The sequence below is a fragment of the Meleagris gallopavo genome, chromosome 4 (genome assembly GCF_905368555.1).
Source record: "Meleagris gallopavo chromosome 4, MGAL_WU_HG_1.1, whole genome shotgun sequence".
NCBI classification, from domain to species: Eukaryota; Metazoa; Chordata; class Aves; order Galliformes; family Phasianidae; genus Meleagris; species Meleagris gallopavo.
The window spans coordinates 30,310,845-30,328,869 of NC_139407.1; the positions used below are offsets into that span (position 1 = coordinate 30,310,845).

Below are 18,025 nucleotides of genomic sequence, written 5' to 3' on the forward strand. Positions count from 1 at the left end.
AGCACTAGCTATTAGAAAAAGATGGCTGAACTCACAAACACTAACTTGATTAACCCCGTCAATTGGCAGCCTTATAAATGACTTAGAGCTACACGCCAAATGCTGGAATTTTACATTCCTCACCCAGAATAACTATGTCAAGTGGAAAGGTCACAGCACTGCCCTTTCTTTGTGGGGAAGATCTTACAATAAGCACTGATTCTCATCTACATGGTTATCTCTCTGGGCAGGGAAAGCTTGGCCTCCTGCTCTTTACTACCCTGAGAAGCTGGTCAGGGAAGAGAAAACAAGTGAGCAATCATTTCTTGATTCTGACAAAAGGGAGCAGAAGAGATGCTAAGCATTAGATGGGATTTTAGTGATAAAACATTTCCTGGGACTTACAAAGCACAGCTCGAGAGCTGTGATTAAAGGAATGGCATAAGCTACTATTGATAAATGTCTATTTTTGACTACTACTCTCACTGTTCATCATGTTGGTATGCAGTTTCATCAGTAAATGTATCATTCGGTGAATAATAAAGCTACTATTAAAACACCTGCAATAGCTGAATCTGATCTGTGTAATTAAAACATTTGGCACATAAAACATTTGAATGAAAATAATTCAATAATTTTGAAAATATTTTGAATGAAATAAACCAATACAGTTTTTCAGCACAAAGACAAACAAAGGGAATACACAACCATTACAGGTAGTTAGTACATTGCTTTGCTAAAATACATAAAGCTATGTAAAAATACCAACGCTGTATAGCTGCTGACGTCCAACACAGCAGAAAACAAGAGATCTATGTAATATTCACCACTAGTTCCAAATCTGGGGCACAGCAGAATATATATGTATTTTTTACTGAACTACTTGGAAGCAAAACACTTACAAAGCTTTTGATATTACTGAATTTCATTAACAAGCAAAATATAGAAAAACTGCAGTGCTTTCCTGAGAAGTAGGCATGAGTAAATATACCAGAGAAAAAATAGGCAGAGCTCTAATTAGCAAGTCTTTAGGTAAAACAGGAAGAAGAATTAAGAAAAATACCCACTCTTTTGGCAGTTTCCTCATATTCCTTTTCTTCAGTAGAGGACTGCCCTATGCAGGGTGACAGCAGAATATCACATCTTCTGCCATGATTTCACAGACATAGGAAATACCGTCATCAGGAATTTGAGGAGGTAGCTGAAACTGCAGTTGCACAAAAAAAGAAAAAGGTGCCTGAGTTTCCCTTCATAAGTAAAGAGACTGAGCCAGCACTTTCCTTCCCTCAATCACAGCCTCATCAACCCATTTGAATTTACTGGCACCCAAAAGCCATCAGCAGACATAAAATAATTTTTCTTATTCCTTTTACTTAAGTTTCAAAGACTCTATCTTGCAGATAAAATAAACACAGAAAAACATATTAGAATGCTTCCTGTCCATTACCTGGTGTTTACTGTAAACATCAAGATGCCACTGTAACCTGTTACAGAGGTTGATGGAATTTCTAAGCCCTGTATAATGCACACGATAAAAGTGTGCCATAGTGAACTTCAATCTATAGTCATATATAGATATGGGCTTTACAGGGTAAGGAAACAGCTTGTAGCCTACAAAGTTAAGCCCTGTAAGTTAAGTATGGAAGTTAACATGCTCAAGCATTAAAGATCCTTTTCCCAAACCCTCCAGCAACTGAAAGCATTGCTACTACAACACAGATGATGATACTTACAGTTTGAGACAGATTATATCATTGAGTTTTGACTTAAAAAAAGACTGAAAGAAAACCTATCAATTTTTCCCAGCTATAATAAAATACTTTAATTAAGAAAATATCAATGACTTTACAGTGTGAATACACAACATGGGAAAAGTATTTCCCACATTTTATAACAAGAGAATTGCACCATGAAAGACTACAAATTCCCCCAAATCACACAGGAATTCAGTAGAAAAGCAAGAAAATACATCCAGCTATCCTGTACTTTAATATATTTTAAATACAGAGGTCATCCATGTTTCTTGACTTTTTTCTTGATCTATGTAGATTGTACACAGGAAAGGAAAATCAATTAAGGTCTAATATCAGTCATACACAAAAATATTTTTTTTTTTCAGTAAAATGTGATTGGATTTGGATGCATTCAGGTGAAGATTCATGCCTTCTGAATGGTTTATTTTCACCACTGTTTTTAATGGCTCAGCAACCTCACTTTTGCTTAAGAATTAGCTTATTCAAGCTGTTGAGTAAATAGATTTCTCAAGAATTCTGATTTCTGCTCTACCACCTCCCCCCCCCCTCAAAAAAAAAAGTTGTTTACTTGACACATCACAATAGATTTGTTTACATCCTGTCTGGATTTCCTCTTATTTGGGAAGGGAAGAATATTTACAAAGACCGGAGAAGGAAGAAAATCTTTAGTAGTCTTAATGGTCACTTCTATACAGCTATGTTGTAGAATCAAACTAATAGAAACTAATAATATTTGTTGCTTTTCCACTTTGAAGGGGAGGGAAGGAGGAGGGCAGAATATGAACCGCTAGAATAAGCCATAGAGGGATGAGAATACACAAGCTCAAATGTACTTCAGCACACTGCATAACCAAACTAGTCACATTTCTTCAAATCAATGTCAGTTGCATTATAACGATCTTTTAAAAATATCTTTTAAGGCACATTACAACATGAGTAAGGAAACTGACTCAAATTCTTCACTTGAATGGCCTTATCTGCTGAGTTACAATGGGACATACAAGTACCTCTACTTAGAAGGCAATGTCTCCTATGTGGACTTCTACCACCACCAGCCTTCAGTGGCAGCTGTCTTCATTGCCTCTTACCTCCTCATCTTCCTGCTCTGTATGGCTGGCAACGGAGTAGTCTGCTATATTGTTCTGAGGAACAAGCATATGCGAACAGTCACAAATCTTTTCATCTTGAACCTGGCTGTCAGCGATTTACTAGTGGGAATCTTCTGCATGCCCACCACCCTCCTGGACAACATCATTGCAGGTATGCTGGTTCACACTACATAGCAAGAAGAGCTTGAAGGGGATTCACCTGTATTTCTGAGTGATGGCCTCCTTGGGAAACCTGAGAGTTGGCTGCACGTTACAGTGACCCAAATATACTACTCTTAATCTCTGTCACTGGCATACAGAATCCAAACTCCAGTGAGAAAGATGTGGGCAAATTCAGAGCCCTTATCTTGCATGTTGGGCAGAAGGGGTTCAGGTTCACTTTGCAACACATATGGTGACAGCGCACAAAAGTCACCTAATAAAGCACTAGGTCAATAGTCCTGTTTACACACTGCTGTTTCTGAGTTCAGTTGACATTTCAAGTCAGTGGAAGTCACAGATGAGGAAAACAAGCCTCTAACTACCCTCTTAGTAGGGCTGTCCCTGCTGTCTTCCACATCCAGCATCTTTAACAAGGGATTACCCACTACTATGTTATACGCTCAGGAAGACTAAGTGGGTACTTAGAGCAACATGCAGAGAGCAATCCTGTAGCGGTCAATACCCTTTTCTTGTCTGCTGGTCTCACTTCAATGTTATGTAAAACCACAAATGCTTGCTCTGCTGCTTCTCAGAACATCAGAAACTCACCCAGGCAACTGGTTGTGCACTTATTTACATAACCTATGACTTTCTGACCCCTACAGTGGCCTGCCAGAGCAAAAAGAAAGTATTTGTTCTGGGACAGAAATTTCCTCTTATGCGTATGACCACAGTGGTGCAGTGAGATGGTAAAAATTTCAATTACCCATTTCCTTCCAGGATGGCCATTTGGAAGCATGGTTTGCAAGATGAGTGGGATGGTCCAAGGAGTCTCTGTCTCTGCCTCCATCTTCACTTTGGTTGCAATTGCTGTAGACAGGTAAGATGATGTGGAGATGATAAACTGTCACCTTCATCTCCCTCATGCCACCTGACAACACTGAGGCAGATTAATTCACACAATACCGCAACATATTAGATGGATGTAGTTTTAAGGGGGCAGCCTTATGAACACGGCCATCTCAGAAGTGCATCCACAGTAATTGCTCTTCTATCAGTATCTCTTAAAAATCAAACAGCTGGGCTGTGCCTGACTTTATAGAGTTGGTTAGTTTCCTAGTTAAGCTAGATAGCAGAAGCAGGCGTGCCTGCCATAGTTAACTGAAGCAGCAGCAGGCTGATAGACACAGATAAGAGATTTCTTACACCAACTTTCTTCTAGATTGTTTTCCTCAACACAGTTCTTAAACGGAGCAATTACACACAACTCCACTGGTTATGCAGGATAAGACAATTCCATCCGTACCTTTAAAAAATACACAATTTTAACAACATACAATTTTAACAATACACAATTTTATATCTGTGTATATGTTTATGCTTACCTCTCTAAGCATTCTCTAAATGGCTTCTCCACATACATTCCTGGATGCCTTTGCTGCAGGTTTCGATGCATCGTTTATCCATTTAAGAAGAAGTTGACCATCTCAACTGCTATCATCATTATAACAGTCATCTGGATTCTGGCCATTGCAATCATGTGTCCTTCAGCAGTCATGCTGCAGGTACAAGAAGAGAAGCATATAAGAGTAATTCTTGGCTACGGCAATGAAACCCGCCCTGTATATTGGTGCCGGGAGAACTGGCCTAACCCAGGAATGAGAAAGATCTATACAACAGTTCTGTTTGCCAATATCTACCTTGCCCCCTTGTCACTCATTGTTATTATGTATGCTAGGATAGGCATTGCTCTCTTCAATGCAGCAGTGCCTACAGTGGGAAAGCACAGCCAGGAGCAGAAACACACTGTGTCTAAAAAGAAACAAAGAGTCATCAAAATGCTCATTATTGTGGCTTTGCTTTTCGCTCTGTCCTGGCTGCCATTGTGGACTCTGATGATGCTCTCAGACTATGCCAACCTGTCAGATATCCAGCTGCAGATCATCAACATTTATATCTATCCTTTTGCCCACTGGCTGGCCTTTTTCAACAGCAGCGTCAACCCCATTATCTATGGTTTCTTTAACAGAAACTTTCACAGAGGTTTTCAGGCAGCCTTTAAACTTCAGCTCTGCTCTAAGGACATAATTCACAGGGAGGTCTACTCCCAGCGAGGTCAAAGCAATGCCATTTTGCCAACTGCCAACTACCAAACACCCCGGGATCAAGCTTGTCAAAATGCCAAGGCAGAAAGAAAGCCAATTAGAAAAGGAAATTGGATGAATAACCAGCAGGATTTGATGATGGAGGATCTTGAAGAGCGTTACAACAACAGGGTGAAATAAAACATGTTATGTACCCTCTAAAACACTCACGTGCAACAGAATTTCTTTACTGGGTTGTGCAATTCAAGCTCTGTAAAGTATTTCTACTTCTAAGAAAAGAAATAATGTCAAGACATTTTTGTTTAGGAAATGATAAGTTACTTGCAAAATATTTAAGTGTTTGACACAAGGAAGAAGCAAAATTAATCCTTCTCTATCACCAGCTTAAACCAGGGACAAACTCTCCACAGTCTGTGATGACTCACTGCTCTTGCACTGGACTAGAGCAAAGTCCTGATTACAATGAGATTACCTCCTGTTTATTAAAGAATTAAAAGAAAAAGACGACTACAATTATATACCCTGATACAACGATATCTGACACTGATAGAGAGAACATGTAATTGCTTCTCTGAATTTCTGAAGTACAGCTGAAGTAGGGCTGCATGTACAATATTTATGGTAACAGTTCAGCATGTAAGGCTGGTTGTTACTAACACCTACAATCTTTTTCCAATATCAGGCAACAAAACTAACACAGCTGTCTGTAGTGGCCATCTGGACTGCCAGGTAGAGAAGGGAACCATGAAACTCACCAGGGCCCTCTGTGCACATGCACTCTCCTGCGGAGTTTGACTGCCAGGACTCAGGGCAGCTGTGAGGCATCCCTTCCCACTGGTTATTCCAGAGAGATGCTCCCAGACCGCACTATGGGAATGTCACAGCACATACTTATGAGCTGCTTTTAAAGTGATACTCCAATGATGGGCCCCTACTGCCTCACAGTCCTTCCCTGGGGCTGGTCATAGGCCCCGTGTTCCAGGCACTAAGCCTGATCTGCAGGTCAATTTCCTCACCTGAGCCCGGACCTGACATCACCATAAACTTGTCTGATGGTCTGAACCCTCAGCTAAACCCAGCTTCACATCCAGCCCTGGTGAGGAGCTTGCCCTGCAACACACACCTCATCTTCATGGGGAGCAGCCACCCCTTACAGCATTCTAAGGGAATCATCTGGTCTGGATATTTTTGTTTTCTGTTGCATTAAGAGAAAAATTTATCTACAGACCAATACATCTGCAAATGAGATTTATATAAAGTCCTCTACTAAAAGCCTGACTAATCCAGTAAACTCATTTCATGATTAACGTACTGCATTTCTCTGTTCAGCAATGGGTTCTTGGTACTACACTTTTGGGTGCTTCAAGTGAAGCATAAGCTTGTTCCTGGAACTTATCAGTCCATTACTCTATTAAATGCTGGAAATACAGTCTGAATATTTGAACTTCACTCACCAGTTTGTAGATTTTCATGTACTTGTACTTCTGTCTGGTAACCTCAAATGCCAATCACTTCCTATCAAATGGCAAAAGCAAGCCATTGTTAGTCACATCCTCTTCATTCCCTTTTCTGGTTGTTCCCCTCTTGTTAATTCTGTGATAAAAATTGTTCTTGGAGTTCAAAAAAAAATAAAGTGAAAATTTGTGAAATAAAGGATGGAAAAAATGGCTTATGGAACAATTTGGGTGTGGCTTTTTTGTTTCTTGGATGATTTCCTCTTTTGGTGTCTAGATCACCAAAGACAACTTTAACTTAATAGCAGCAAGAGATAACACCTTTAGGACCTGTCAGCACTTGTAAAGAGCAACTCTGGAAGCATCACAGAGAGGTTCCCAAATTTAACAAGGTATACAATTTAGCACAAAGATCAGCATTCACAGATCTGCTACAAGATTAAAACATCACTATGCCTTGTCCTGTGAGAGTCTCTGGGAATCAGCTACCAGTTAGGGTCACTCCTCGGTGATCAGGAGGCATGCTCATCAAATTGCAGTCTTCCTGCAGGTAAACTGGAGTGCCTTTCAGATTTACAGAGTCAAGGAAAACCAAAAACTTTTCAAGCTGTATTGCTCCAAACTTTGTACCTTTTTGAGCTACCAGAAAAAAAGGAAAACATTCATTGAATAACAGGGTGGGGAAAATTGCAGTAACAACTGATTTTGCAGGCTTGTGGGTTGTGTTTTTTTTATTTATTTTTAAATAAACATTGTACCTAGACTTGGATTTTTAAAGATCTAATCAAATAAGAATGACTGATCCTGCTGTACCCTGTTGAAAACTCCATCATAAAAAGTTTTTGGATCCTTAGGTATCCCACAGCTCCTGCATCTCTTCCATCCCTTAAGTGAGAGACATTAGATGCTTTTCTCCCTCCACCAAAATAGACAAAATGTTAAATATCTTTCATAGAGGGGGAAGTTTCAATCAAAAGATGATCTTAGCTTTTAAGATTTGTGAAAATCTTGTGGTTTTTGCGGGGCAGAGATATATAATAAGAGGCAGAAAGCTAATATAAGTCTAAATAAATGCACAGATACTACATTAGATTCCAATGTCCAGTCCAGGTGGGTGAAAGCAGGAACAGTGTGGTAAAGCCCAGTTTGCCAAAATGAGAGAAGTCAGTGCTTTTGAACCTGATAGATTAGAGCTCTCCCATTGATAGTGACTCACTTCTGTTGGGATATTAGCTGCAGAATGAAGACAGAGTGAAGAATGAACAGCAAGAAATAATGCAGAAGATAATGCAGATAACCAAGCACCAAGAGACCAGCATTAAGCACAAAAAAAGGAATCGCTTCTGGGAGAAGCATTTTTGGAGAGTGAAGACATTCAGCAGATATCAATATTTACAAAAGGCAAAACAAACAGCTTAAACATATGAAAGAGGCACAACAGGTTAAGCTGAAAGCATCAGGGAAACTGAAGCAATAGGGCGTCTCATTACAGCCTCTGTCATAAATGCAGTGAAATTGCTGATAAAAAAAAAAAAGAGGAGGAAAAGCCAGGAAAGACTTCAAAAAAGAGTATAGGCAAATAGGGAGATGAAGGTAGCTAGACAACAAGTGGATTTTTCAATGCTCTACGCAAGTGAAAGTGTTTTTTTTTTTAAAGAAAATAGATCCCGCCTAAATCTTTTTAGTTTCCCATTGAAGTATGAAAGCATAAGCAGTGTTGATGAATCTCAAGAACTCAGGATCCAAATCAGTCCGTCTGTAGCATTTCTTTTCTTTCCCACACATCTTTGAGAATTATTTACTTTGCTGTTACAGCTCCCCAGCATTCACATGAAAAATTGATAGATTAACTGCTAGCTTTGATGAGTAAAAACTAAGTAACACCGAGCCATACTTGCTAGTTCAAACCTAATTGATTCTTAATAACCCACTAACTCAGAAAATAACACTACTTCCTAACTTCACAGATCAGAGGGCACAGTTTGTTGTCGTACAATAAATCTGAAGTACTCAACTCCATCAAGAACACTGAGGACTCCCTGTCACATAGCAAACTCTACCAAAAGAATTGTTCAAGTCAAATTATTTGCACCTCTTAAGTAGACTGCTCTACAACTGCCAGATGGAGCAGGTAGCTCACTAAAGGAGAAGCAAGCATCTTGTGACTCCCCCCATGGCTTATTCCCAAATTATTGCTCTACAACTGTGCTCTTCCAGATTTTCAGATAAGGACTACCACAGTCAAGACCGTTAAAAAAAAAAAAACACAACTTAAAAGGCCTGCCTTTTCCAAGGATTTAGGAAAGCCTCCGGAAAAGTAATTTTGCTCTTATCTAGTAGACAGTGCTTACAGGTATTCAGAACCCAGCATCTGCTAGCAATCATTTCCGTTATTAGATTATTAAGAAATCATATCTTCAGCCACATACACTAGACTAGGAGATGCCACACAGAACTAATTCTCTAATCTTCCCTTTAGTATCACACAGGGGTATGTTTTTTTCCCCCACCGAGGAAATGATGAATATCTCATCTCCCTGGGCACACATTTCCAAAGCTCTCAGTACCCTGGCTCCACAGCTCAAAGGTTTTTTTTTTTTTTTTTTTTTTTTTTTTTGCTATTTTCTTCACTTTTTACCTGTAAATGTTTCATACTGTATTAGAAACACTCTTTCATTCCATACTCTACTGCCTGTCTTCATGGAAGGCCTAATAAACAAAATCCCACAAAGCTGTACTGATGGCTTTCTTTAGCTTAGGAGGTACATTTGTACTCAGATTGATGGCAGAATCCTGCTGATAGAGTGATTAGTGCCTTTCACCCAGGGGACTGCCAGAGCATCAGACATCAGCAGATACCACAGGTAGCAATCCACATACTCTTTGCCACTTGTTTTATGCGCGCCTGCTTATCTGTTTGCTCAGCAGCACCATCACTTAAAGCAAAGAAAAAACCTGAAGAGATGTAGATGGAAGATTACAGACCTTAAGGAACTGACAGGACATTTGCAGAAGGATAAATTATTTCTAGTCCTTTGTGAAGCTTTTTCTTGACAGTGGAAAACAGTGCTCAAACACCTGCTTAGGAAGATCACTTGCTCTAGAAACAGCAGCACAGATTGCAGCAAGCTCACACTGATATCTCTACAGAGGGAAAGAAAGTAAAACTACAACAACGAAGGTCCTACATCATGCATCTTCCAACAGTACTGAAATGCTTTCTTCTCTCTCCATTTTTTTTTTTTGCCACTTATTAGCAAAAATGTCGCCCAGACCAAGTCTAAGACTGAAATATTACAAACACACACCCTATACTTCAGGATATTGCTGTCTGCAGTGACTTCCAGGCCTCAGAAACTACTGTGACTACCAGAACAACTACCCATTCTCCGATCACTGCAGACCTCTGGGTCTGAGCTGTCTCTTTAACACTGAAGTCAGCAGCCTGAATTGTTCTTCTCCCTCTCTATATTCTTACCAGGAGCTTTCTTAAGAGAACTTGCATTCACTTGGTATCCTCTTCTATATAAATCCTTGTTACAGAAGTGATATTCAGCATTTGTCTGTACTCTTTAAGTGTGGATTAAATCCTGCCCTTTCAAACTTATCAAAACCTCTGACATGTTAATCTCACTATCATTGTTCAACCATTTCTTTATGACTCGAGACTGAACTGAGCAAGTCAATCCCTCTTCACCTTACTAATTGCTCATAAAAAAATGAACTTTCAGAAATCCTGGGTTCTTTGATTGTTCCTTACAGTTATTAACAGCTGCAGTTTAGGACTGAAGATCCTAGAAGGTGCCTCTGAGCCCTGTCTCCTTGATGAAGAAACTCATTTTGTTCTACTTGGGTCAGCATTCAGTCAGAAAATACAGCTTGACAGGTGTGCTCCACCTTGTCTGTTTATTCGGATAATAGAAAACTTCAGGAACAACCTGGAGAGAGGCTCATTCTGTACAGAGATGTGTGTGTAGACCATCAGCAAGTTCTGGACACCACACTATGTCTGTCTTCTACTAAATGGAGAGAGAAAAAAAATTAAACCTAAAATGAAAACTTAATGAAACTTATTACTGAAAAAACCTCATGTCAACATACTAGCCTAGACCCTGAGATGCACTTGGATTCTCCTTACTGAAGCTGTTGAAGCACAGAAACAGTTTCCTAGTGCAAACTAAATGTCACTGAAGTTTTAGTTCTGAGGCACTGAAGTACAATCCACAGTTGGAACAGCTCCATGAGAACAGATGCTCTCTTCTTTCTAATCTGAATGGGACCTGTAACAAGAGAAGTAGCAGAGGCTGCTACATTATAACAACGTGGACTTTCAGTATATCAAGCAAGCAGGCTTGGGGTATTCAGACAAAAAAGTTACTTGTGGAATAACTCACAACTGAAGTGGTAATTTGATAAGGACAGAGTGGCTGACAACAAACTCATTTGAGTTCAAATATCACATCACCCTGATATGGCATATTAAGGACTGAGGAGTGTCTAGAACTCCTAGCTTTTCTTTACACTAGTCCCAGAGCTAGATTTAGTTCTGGATGTATGCTTAAGAGCTCAAAATCCAAATGGCAGAAAAAAAGAACAGTTTTTTTTTTTTTTTTTTTTTAAAGAAGAAATGAACTGAGGATTTATCAATACTTCTCCTTCCTTCTGCACACTCAAGACTGGCAATGCCAATTCACTGCTCTGGGCTTTATATCTCTGGCACCTTCTTCACTATTTCTGTTGCCCCCTATTGCAACTTTTTGGGTGCAAGTGCTGTTCCTCAATAGGCAATCTGCATGATACTTAGCAAAAAGAGGTCCTCTCTTTCATGATTTATGTCATAGTTGTATTGTTAATATTACCGATTGACTCACCTTGCCATCTTCAGAAAGAAATTGAATATTTCATTTTCTGCCTCATTTAAATGAAACAGAACCTGTCAACAGGCATTTATAATGAAATGATTCAAAAATCACTTAGCAAACAACCTATAAATATTAACAATAAATCAACAGTGCTCCATTTAGGTCTTTATTGCTCTCATTTTACTTAGAATACAAAGCAAACAGATAATTTGTGCAATAAAAACAATATTATAAAAAAAATAAGCTGCCTTGAATAAGGATGCTAATTTGCAGAATTACACTGACAAGTAAACATTTTTTGCTGAATGGTAAAATATATATATATATATCACTAAAATGAAACCATCCAAAGTCAGCAGACTCTCATAAAATGGCTTTGGCACGGACAGGGTTGCCACCCACTGGATCAGGCCATCCCAGGCCCCACGAAACCTGGCCTTGAACTCCTCCAGGGATGGGGCGTCCACAGATTCTCTGATCAGCCTATGCCACAGCCTTACTGTCCTCTGAAATATTTCCTACTAACATCTAACCTACGTTTCCCATCTCTTAGTTTTGAAGCTATTCTCTCGTCCTATCACTATAAGATCACATAAGAAGTTAGTCCCCCTCCTGCTTGTAAGCTCCCTTCAAGTACTGAAAGGCCACAACAACGTTGCCCCAGCATCCTCTCTTGTCCAAGCTAAGCAAGACCAACTCCTTTAATCTTTCTTCATAGGAGAGGTGCTCCAGCTCTCTGACATTCTTCAAATCGGCCCTCTGGACCTATTCCAACAGCTCTACATCCTTCTGCTGTAGGCCTCAGACCTGGATGTAGTACACCAAGTGAGGCCACACAAGCAGAGTAGAGGGGAACAGTCACCTTCCTTGCCCTGCTGCCACCTTTCTGTTCATACAGCCCAGAATACAGTTGGCCTTCTAAACTGGAAGCACATAATGCTGGCTCATGTTCAGCTTTTCATCCACCAAGACCTCCAAGTTCTTCTCTGCAGAGCAGCTGTCAAGCAGTTCTCCAAATCAATACACATACCCAGGATCACTCCAAACCAAGGGCAAGGCTTCGTTGAACCTCATTAGCTTTTTGTGAGCCTACTTTTGAAGTCTGTCCAGACCTCACTGCATGGCATCCCTTCCTTCCATTGTGTCTATACACAACTAACTGTCAACACAACTAACTTATTTTTGTTTTCCTAACTAAAATGTACAAGTTTCGCTTTAAGTGACCATTAAACAATACCAACTTCATTAAAAGCTCCTAACTTCTAAAAAGAAACACATTCCATGGAAGTCTGGCTTCATAAATTGCCTTTCTTGATTTTTAAAACCTTTATAAAAAAAAACTTAAGTTTCCAAAGTTAACAAGATGTGCAATTGTCACACAATTCCTGCAGAGAAGGCAAAGAGCTACATCAGTTAAGCTACCAAAACAGTATTCAAGTCAAAGATGCAGTGAGAAAATACTAAACAAAAGATAAAACTGCTATTTGCAGTACAGACTTGTTTGAATTCAATGTCGTGGAAAATCTTGTGCCTTAAATTAAATTTAAGTTTTTCCCTTACAATCAATACATTATATTTATAAGTTTTAAAGACCTAGCATGTTCTCTTTTTTGGGTTGATGGAGTAGCTGGAAAGAGAATGTAACATTAAAAACCAAATACCAAGTAGTTACTCATTATAGTCAGTTACCAGCCTCATAACACATGCAAATTCACACCAAAATGTCTTGCCAGAAAAGGATCATACTTTTGCACATGCAAACAGCATTGCATTGATGCAAAACGGATCTTCTCATTTGAGCTCTGACTGCAAGTAAAATCCATTAACCAATACTAGTCATCTCTGCAGCCACTTCATTTCAGCAGCCAACAAGCAAAGGCTCAGCAGGACAAACTATGAGTTATATCCTGTTACTGTATGAGTAGGTCTAAAACCAAACACTAATGAGCTGTTTGTTGAGACCTGCTCCGACTCATTTTGCTTGCTGTCTCTCAAGACCTGACTCTTCATTGGAACAAATAGATATCTAGCAGCAGTAAGTCAAAGACATTGAAAAAGAAAGAACAAAAAAGCAGCAAGCCTTACATCTGCGACATGGGGTTACTAATAAACACATGGTACATTATACGCTGCCATGCAAATAATCCATGTTTCACTTAAAAAAACTTTTTGCCAAATGCAGATATGACAAAACAGCTATGAGCTTTATATGCTGAAGTCCAGGCAGACTAGAAATGCTACAATTTTTATTATACATATTTCAAAAATAAAACAGGAAGGTAATGGATAATAGTCATCTAATTACTGAACTCACTATCCATAAACACGAATCCATTTTAAGGAAAGTCAGACTAGCTTAAAATAATTGACTTGCTATAACACGTACTAAACAAATAGAAGGAAAACAAAGGCAACTAATGTAAACCACAAGGTAGGAGCTGTGGAAATTCAGGCAAGAGGTCAGACAACACAAGGAAATACCTCTAAATTCAAAAGGAATGGGGGTAGGAGTTAAGCTAGGACCCTACTCCCATACTAGGTAGGAACAAAAGATCTGTCAGGAGAAGGGAAAGTTTTCAATAACCATCTCTACACTCTAATTGAGAATGAAAAAGTTATTTCCAGTCTTCAAATTAAAGGTACTACGAATTGATAGTTACCAAAGCTTTACCTTCTAAAGCAACAGATCTTTACATTAATGAGTCTTAGAAGAGGTGAAACTTTCTGAATTGAGAATGGCATTGCTTGATTACACATCACAGAAGTAGAGCAGGAGCCACACTGCAGCTTGAAGAGGAGAGTGCACCTGAAAAGGCTCTCTGAAGAAAAAGCGATGCTGTGGGTGGCTGGAGTTGGGAAGTCAGTAGCTACTAAGGGACTGAGAGAGCAACAGGCTCCAGCAGTCTCTGAACTCATTACAGGAAATTGTTCTTGAAATTAGCTCAGCTATGTCTCCACGGCATGCTCTTACCCAGCAAATCTACTCCTTAAATGAAGCCTAATCCTACCAATTTTGTTCAGGTCTTACCTTGGTCCTGATTCTATTTTAAATTTATTTTCTCTTGCTTTTCAAGTCATTTTTATGTCACTTATTACTTTACAGCTCTAATGATTCTTGGAAGTCTGAGCACTGTTTGCACCACCAAAGAAAGGAGACTGGTCTACACAGTAAGAGACACCTTCACACACCTTCAGCTGGCACTGACCTGATAGCTACCCAGGCACCTGAGTGGTCAAGAAGAGGACTGAAATAGTAATGAATTCATTTCTTTGCAATGCTTTGTCTTTTTCAGCAGCAAGGAGGTGGTGAAGCTGGCTCTGCACCACAAATCAGCCACCTCATTGAGTCACCTGTCTTGTGCACATTTCTGTCACATAGACAGAAGAAACAGTTGTATGTGGCAAGGAAAGTGCTCAGAAGATGCTGGAGCTATTAGCCCCTGATCTCAATAACCCTTTAGCTATTAGTTAAGCTGGTTTTAAGCCTTGACATTGAAGTACCTTACACATTACCTGTGTACAATAAGATATCTGTGACAAAAGTAACAAACTTGTGCACAGTACTGCATACAGACAACCTTCCCTTGAAAACAATCTAGTACTAGCTATTACAGAAAGCAGTCAGCACTTCTCTCTTTTCTTTTCCCAAATAGCTGTCAGAGAAAAAGGTACTATCAGAAGTAGAGCAGCCCACTTGTTGTACTCTGCCATCAACTAGTTTTCTTAGCTGCAACCCATCTCACACCCAAAATGATACAGCATCCTAAGATAGTTTTAAGAACTCCAAATGAGCAGACTGAAAACCAATGAAAGCAAAACCACAGGGCACTTCCAGAGAGCAAAAGGGCAACTTCATTATATAAATGAAGTAAAAAAATAAAAGGAATTTTCCAAGTATTTTCATGCAAAGTACTTGCCTTTGATTTTTGTTATGGTGATAATGATTAGTGGACACAGGCCATAATGAGTTTCAGTGACAGAATTTAGCTCTGATTAACAAACATTTCCAGCCAGTATGACGTCTAGAATTCTTAGAAGGAAAAGACAAAAGGCCTACCTGCTCAGCCAGTGCCTCAGACTGGGAACAGAGTCACTGGAGAATGTTACCCAGTACCTGATTGTATGTGATGCTGGGGAGCTGGAGGCAATCTTAGAAGTTTGCTCTGCTTTACTTCAGCTGCTCCAGAGAGACTGCTTCTCTACAGTTGGCGGGCTACATCCAGTTCAGCTCAGATACCAGAGGGGCTAAAATACAAATTAAGTTACACAGAGAGTGTACTTCCACAGTAAGACAGACTGGACCAAAGGATTTCTATGGCCATAAAAATTTCTTAGTATTTGCAATTACTGTCTTTAACAAAATAAAAAGTGTGGGAAGTTTTGGATAAGATGTTTTATCTTGAAGTAAACCAAGATTTTAATGTGCTTACCATGTATAAGTAGAATGTGAATGTGCTGCATTCACTTATTGTGATTTTTTGTGTCAGTGTGAACAGCAAACATCTCAGGTAAGAAAGAATAGCCATGTTTGGAGAAGAGTTTCCTTATCTGCCAAGATACTAGCAGAACAATGAGGAAAAATGAATAACACTGTTTGCTTGCATTCATACTCTAAACTCAAATTCCACAGATTTATTCTTTAATAGATTCTTTGTTCCTAGAGCTGGGCAAATTATTTCACCTAATTCACTGTGCATGTTTTTTTTTGTTTGTTTGTTTGTTTTCTTCCCTTTAAGAAAGATATTTCATTAAAAATGCTGATTTGAATGATTCTCTCTAGGGATAGTTGAGAGCTGATTTTGAGTCGTTTGGTTTGGCCAGTTTCTGTGAAGACTGAAATTTACATGCTTCCTTAAGACACTGAAAATAATATTTTTCTTCTAACACAATTCAAAAGCAGATTACAAAAATTCAGAAGCTCTTACTAAGTGGAAAATATCCTCAAGTCAGCTTGATTCATGATTGCACTATCAATCTGATGATCTTAAAAATATTTGCAATGACAACCAAGTTTTCCCTCTTTTCCCACTTGACAAAAAAAATTAAAACACCAGCTAGCACACAGAAACAGCTATTTATACTTTCAAAATACTCCAAACATCAGAAAACTGTGAAAAGCCCTGAAGCACAGCTCTGATATTCAGTGACTGATCTCTAAGTCAGAAAATTTCCCTCAGTGAATTAATACCACTTCCTCTAATCATATTTGACTCATTTTCTTGTAGCCTATCCAGATATTGCAATATTTTGGATGCACAAACAGGTTGATTTGTAAGCACCAACTCCACAAAACAGAACTAAAGTCTCCTTTTCAAACTGCCTGTTATTATCTGGTTTTCTCAACAAGAAATGAGGATACAGCTAATGGCAGCTTGGAGATTAAGCCAGTGTGATTGAAAGAACAAACATTCATGTACTCATCTTTGTGATCTGTTGGGCAGAATTTAGAAATTTAAGTTCTGCATTACAAACAGATGAGAACTTTAAATAGAAAATTAAATAGAAAACAAAAGCTGAAGTGGTGCATGAAAGCATCAGAATTTGAAAATTGATTTTTCCTCCCTCAGCGATTATCAATTCAGACTCCTAGGCTAACAAGGCTAAACTTTCAACAATCTTCAGATCTGTCCAGAAAAATAAGGTTTTCCGACACAGATGGTGCATTCTAAATTTATGTTTTTAGAAAACATTCGGAGACAGTAGAGAAGAAATAAACACCAGCTTGTATTTCAGGCTCTAAATAGCTGCAAGAAGTAAAAAAGTGCCCAAAGATGACACAGCCTTCACAGTGACAGTAGCTCAGTTAGTCTCTGAATGAGAAAGTATTAAGCAGCTTGAACAGAATACAGAGTGTTAAGTTTCCTGTGGTCTTAAATGTCACACTGATCCTTATCCTCAAAGAAGAGCATCCCAGGCCAATGGAGTTGAATTAGGTACTCTTCTGCTACTCTTCTTTATAACTACAGTCAGACTTGCAAACAGAAAATCAAATTTGAGTAAACGGGTACCATTAGACAGATGTCACGATATTCCTTGTGAAATAAAATACTACATTCTTTTACAAACTTTTGCTAGCACAACACCAGGTAAGACCCCAGTTACAAATGAAGGCATAGTGTAGAATTGCAGCACGATCAGTTTCATTTTAGTAACAAATCAGCTTAATTGTTCACAATTAGAAAGGTTTTAATCTAGGTGTAACACAGTGTTGCCTTCACTTTTTAGAAGTACGTGTGAGTAACAGATTAAATGGTTGTGAACAAAGTAAACCCACTTCATCCATGATAATTTGACAATTTCCCTGTCAGCTTCTTAAACTCAGACTCCAAAACTGGGAAAAGGGAACTTTCTGCCACCTTGATTCACCTCAGAGGTTAAAAAGCAGCTCTGGAAGTAGTCTGGGGATTTCAGATTCACAGGGCAGTGAAAAACTAAGCAAAGTATACATTTTTATCTAAGAAGTCTTAAGATAATGTCTCTGTTTAAATAGGTTCCCACATTTACTAAAGCAGACTTTCAAGCATAGGCACCCTTTACAAGACAGTAAAGCTTCAACAGTTACATACACTTTTAAATTGGACAAATGGGGAGTTTAAACAGTGATGGTTGCTTGTTCTGCTG

General features: G+C 39.0%; 1 protein-coding gene across 1 annotated transcript; it reads left to right on the top strand.

Annotated features, from left to right (window-relative positions):
* Positions 1 to 2,665: 2,665 nt before the first annotated feature.
* On the top strand, positions 2,666 to 5,268 carry NPFFR2 (neuropeptide FF receptor 2). The gene is made up of 3 exons (XM_031553040.2): positions 2,666 to 2,993; positions 3,764 to 3,863; positions 4,428 to 5,268. Exons 1-3 carry the CDS (start codon positions 2,666 to 2,668, stop codon positions 5,266 to 5,268), a joined length of 1,269 nt encoding a protein of 422 aa, XP_031408900.2.
* The last annotated feature ends 12,757 nt before the right edge of the window (positions 5,269 to 18,025 follow it).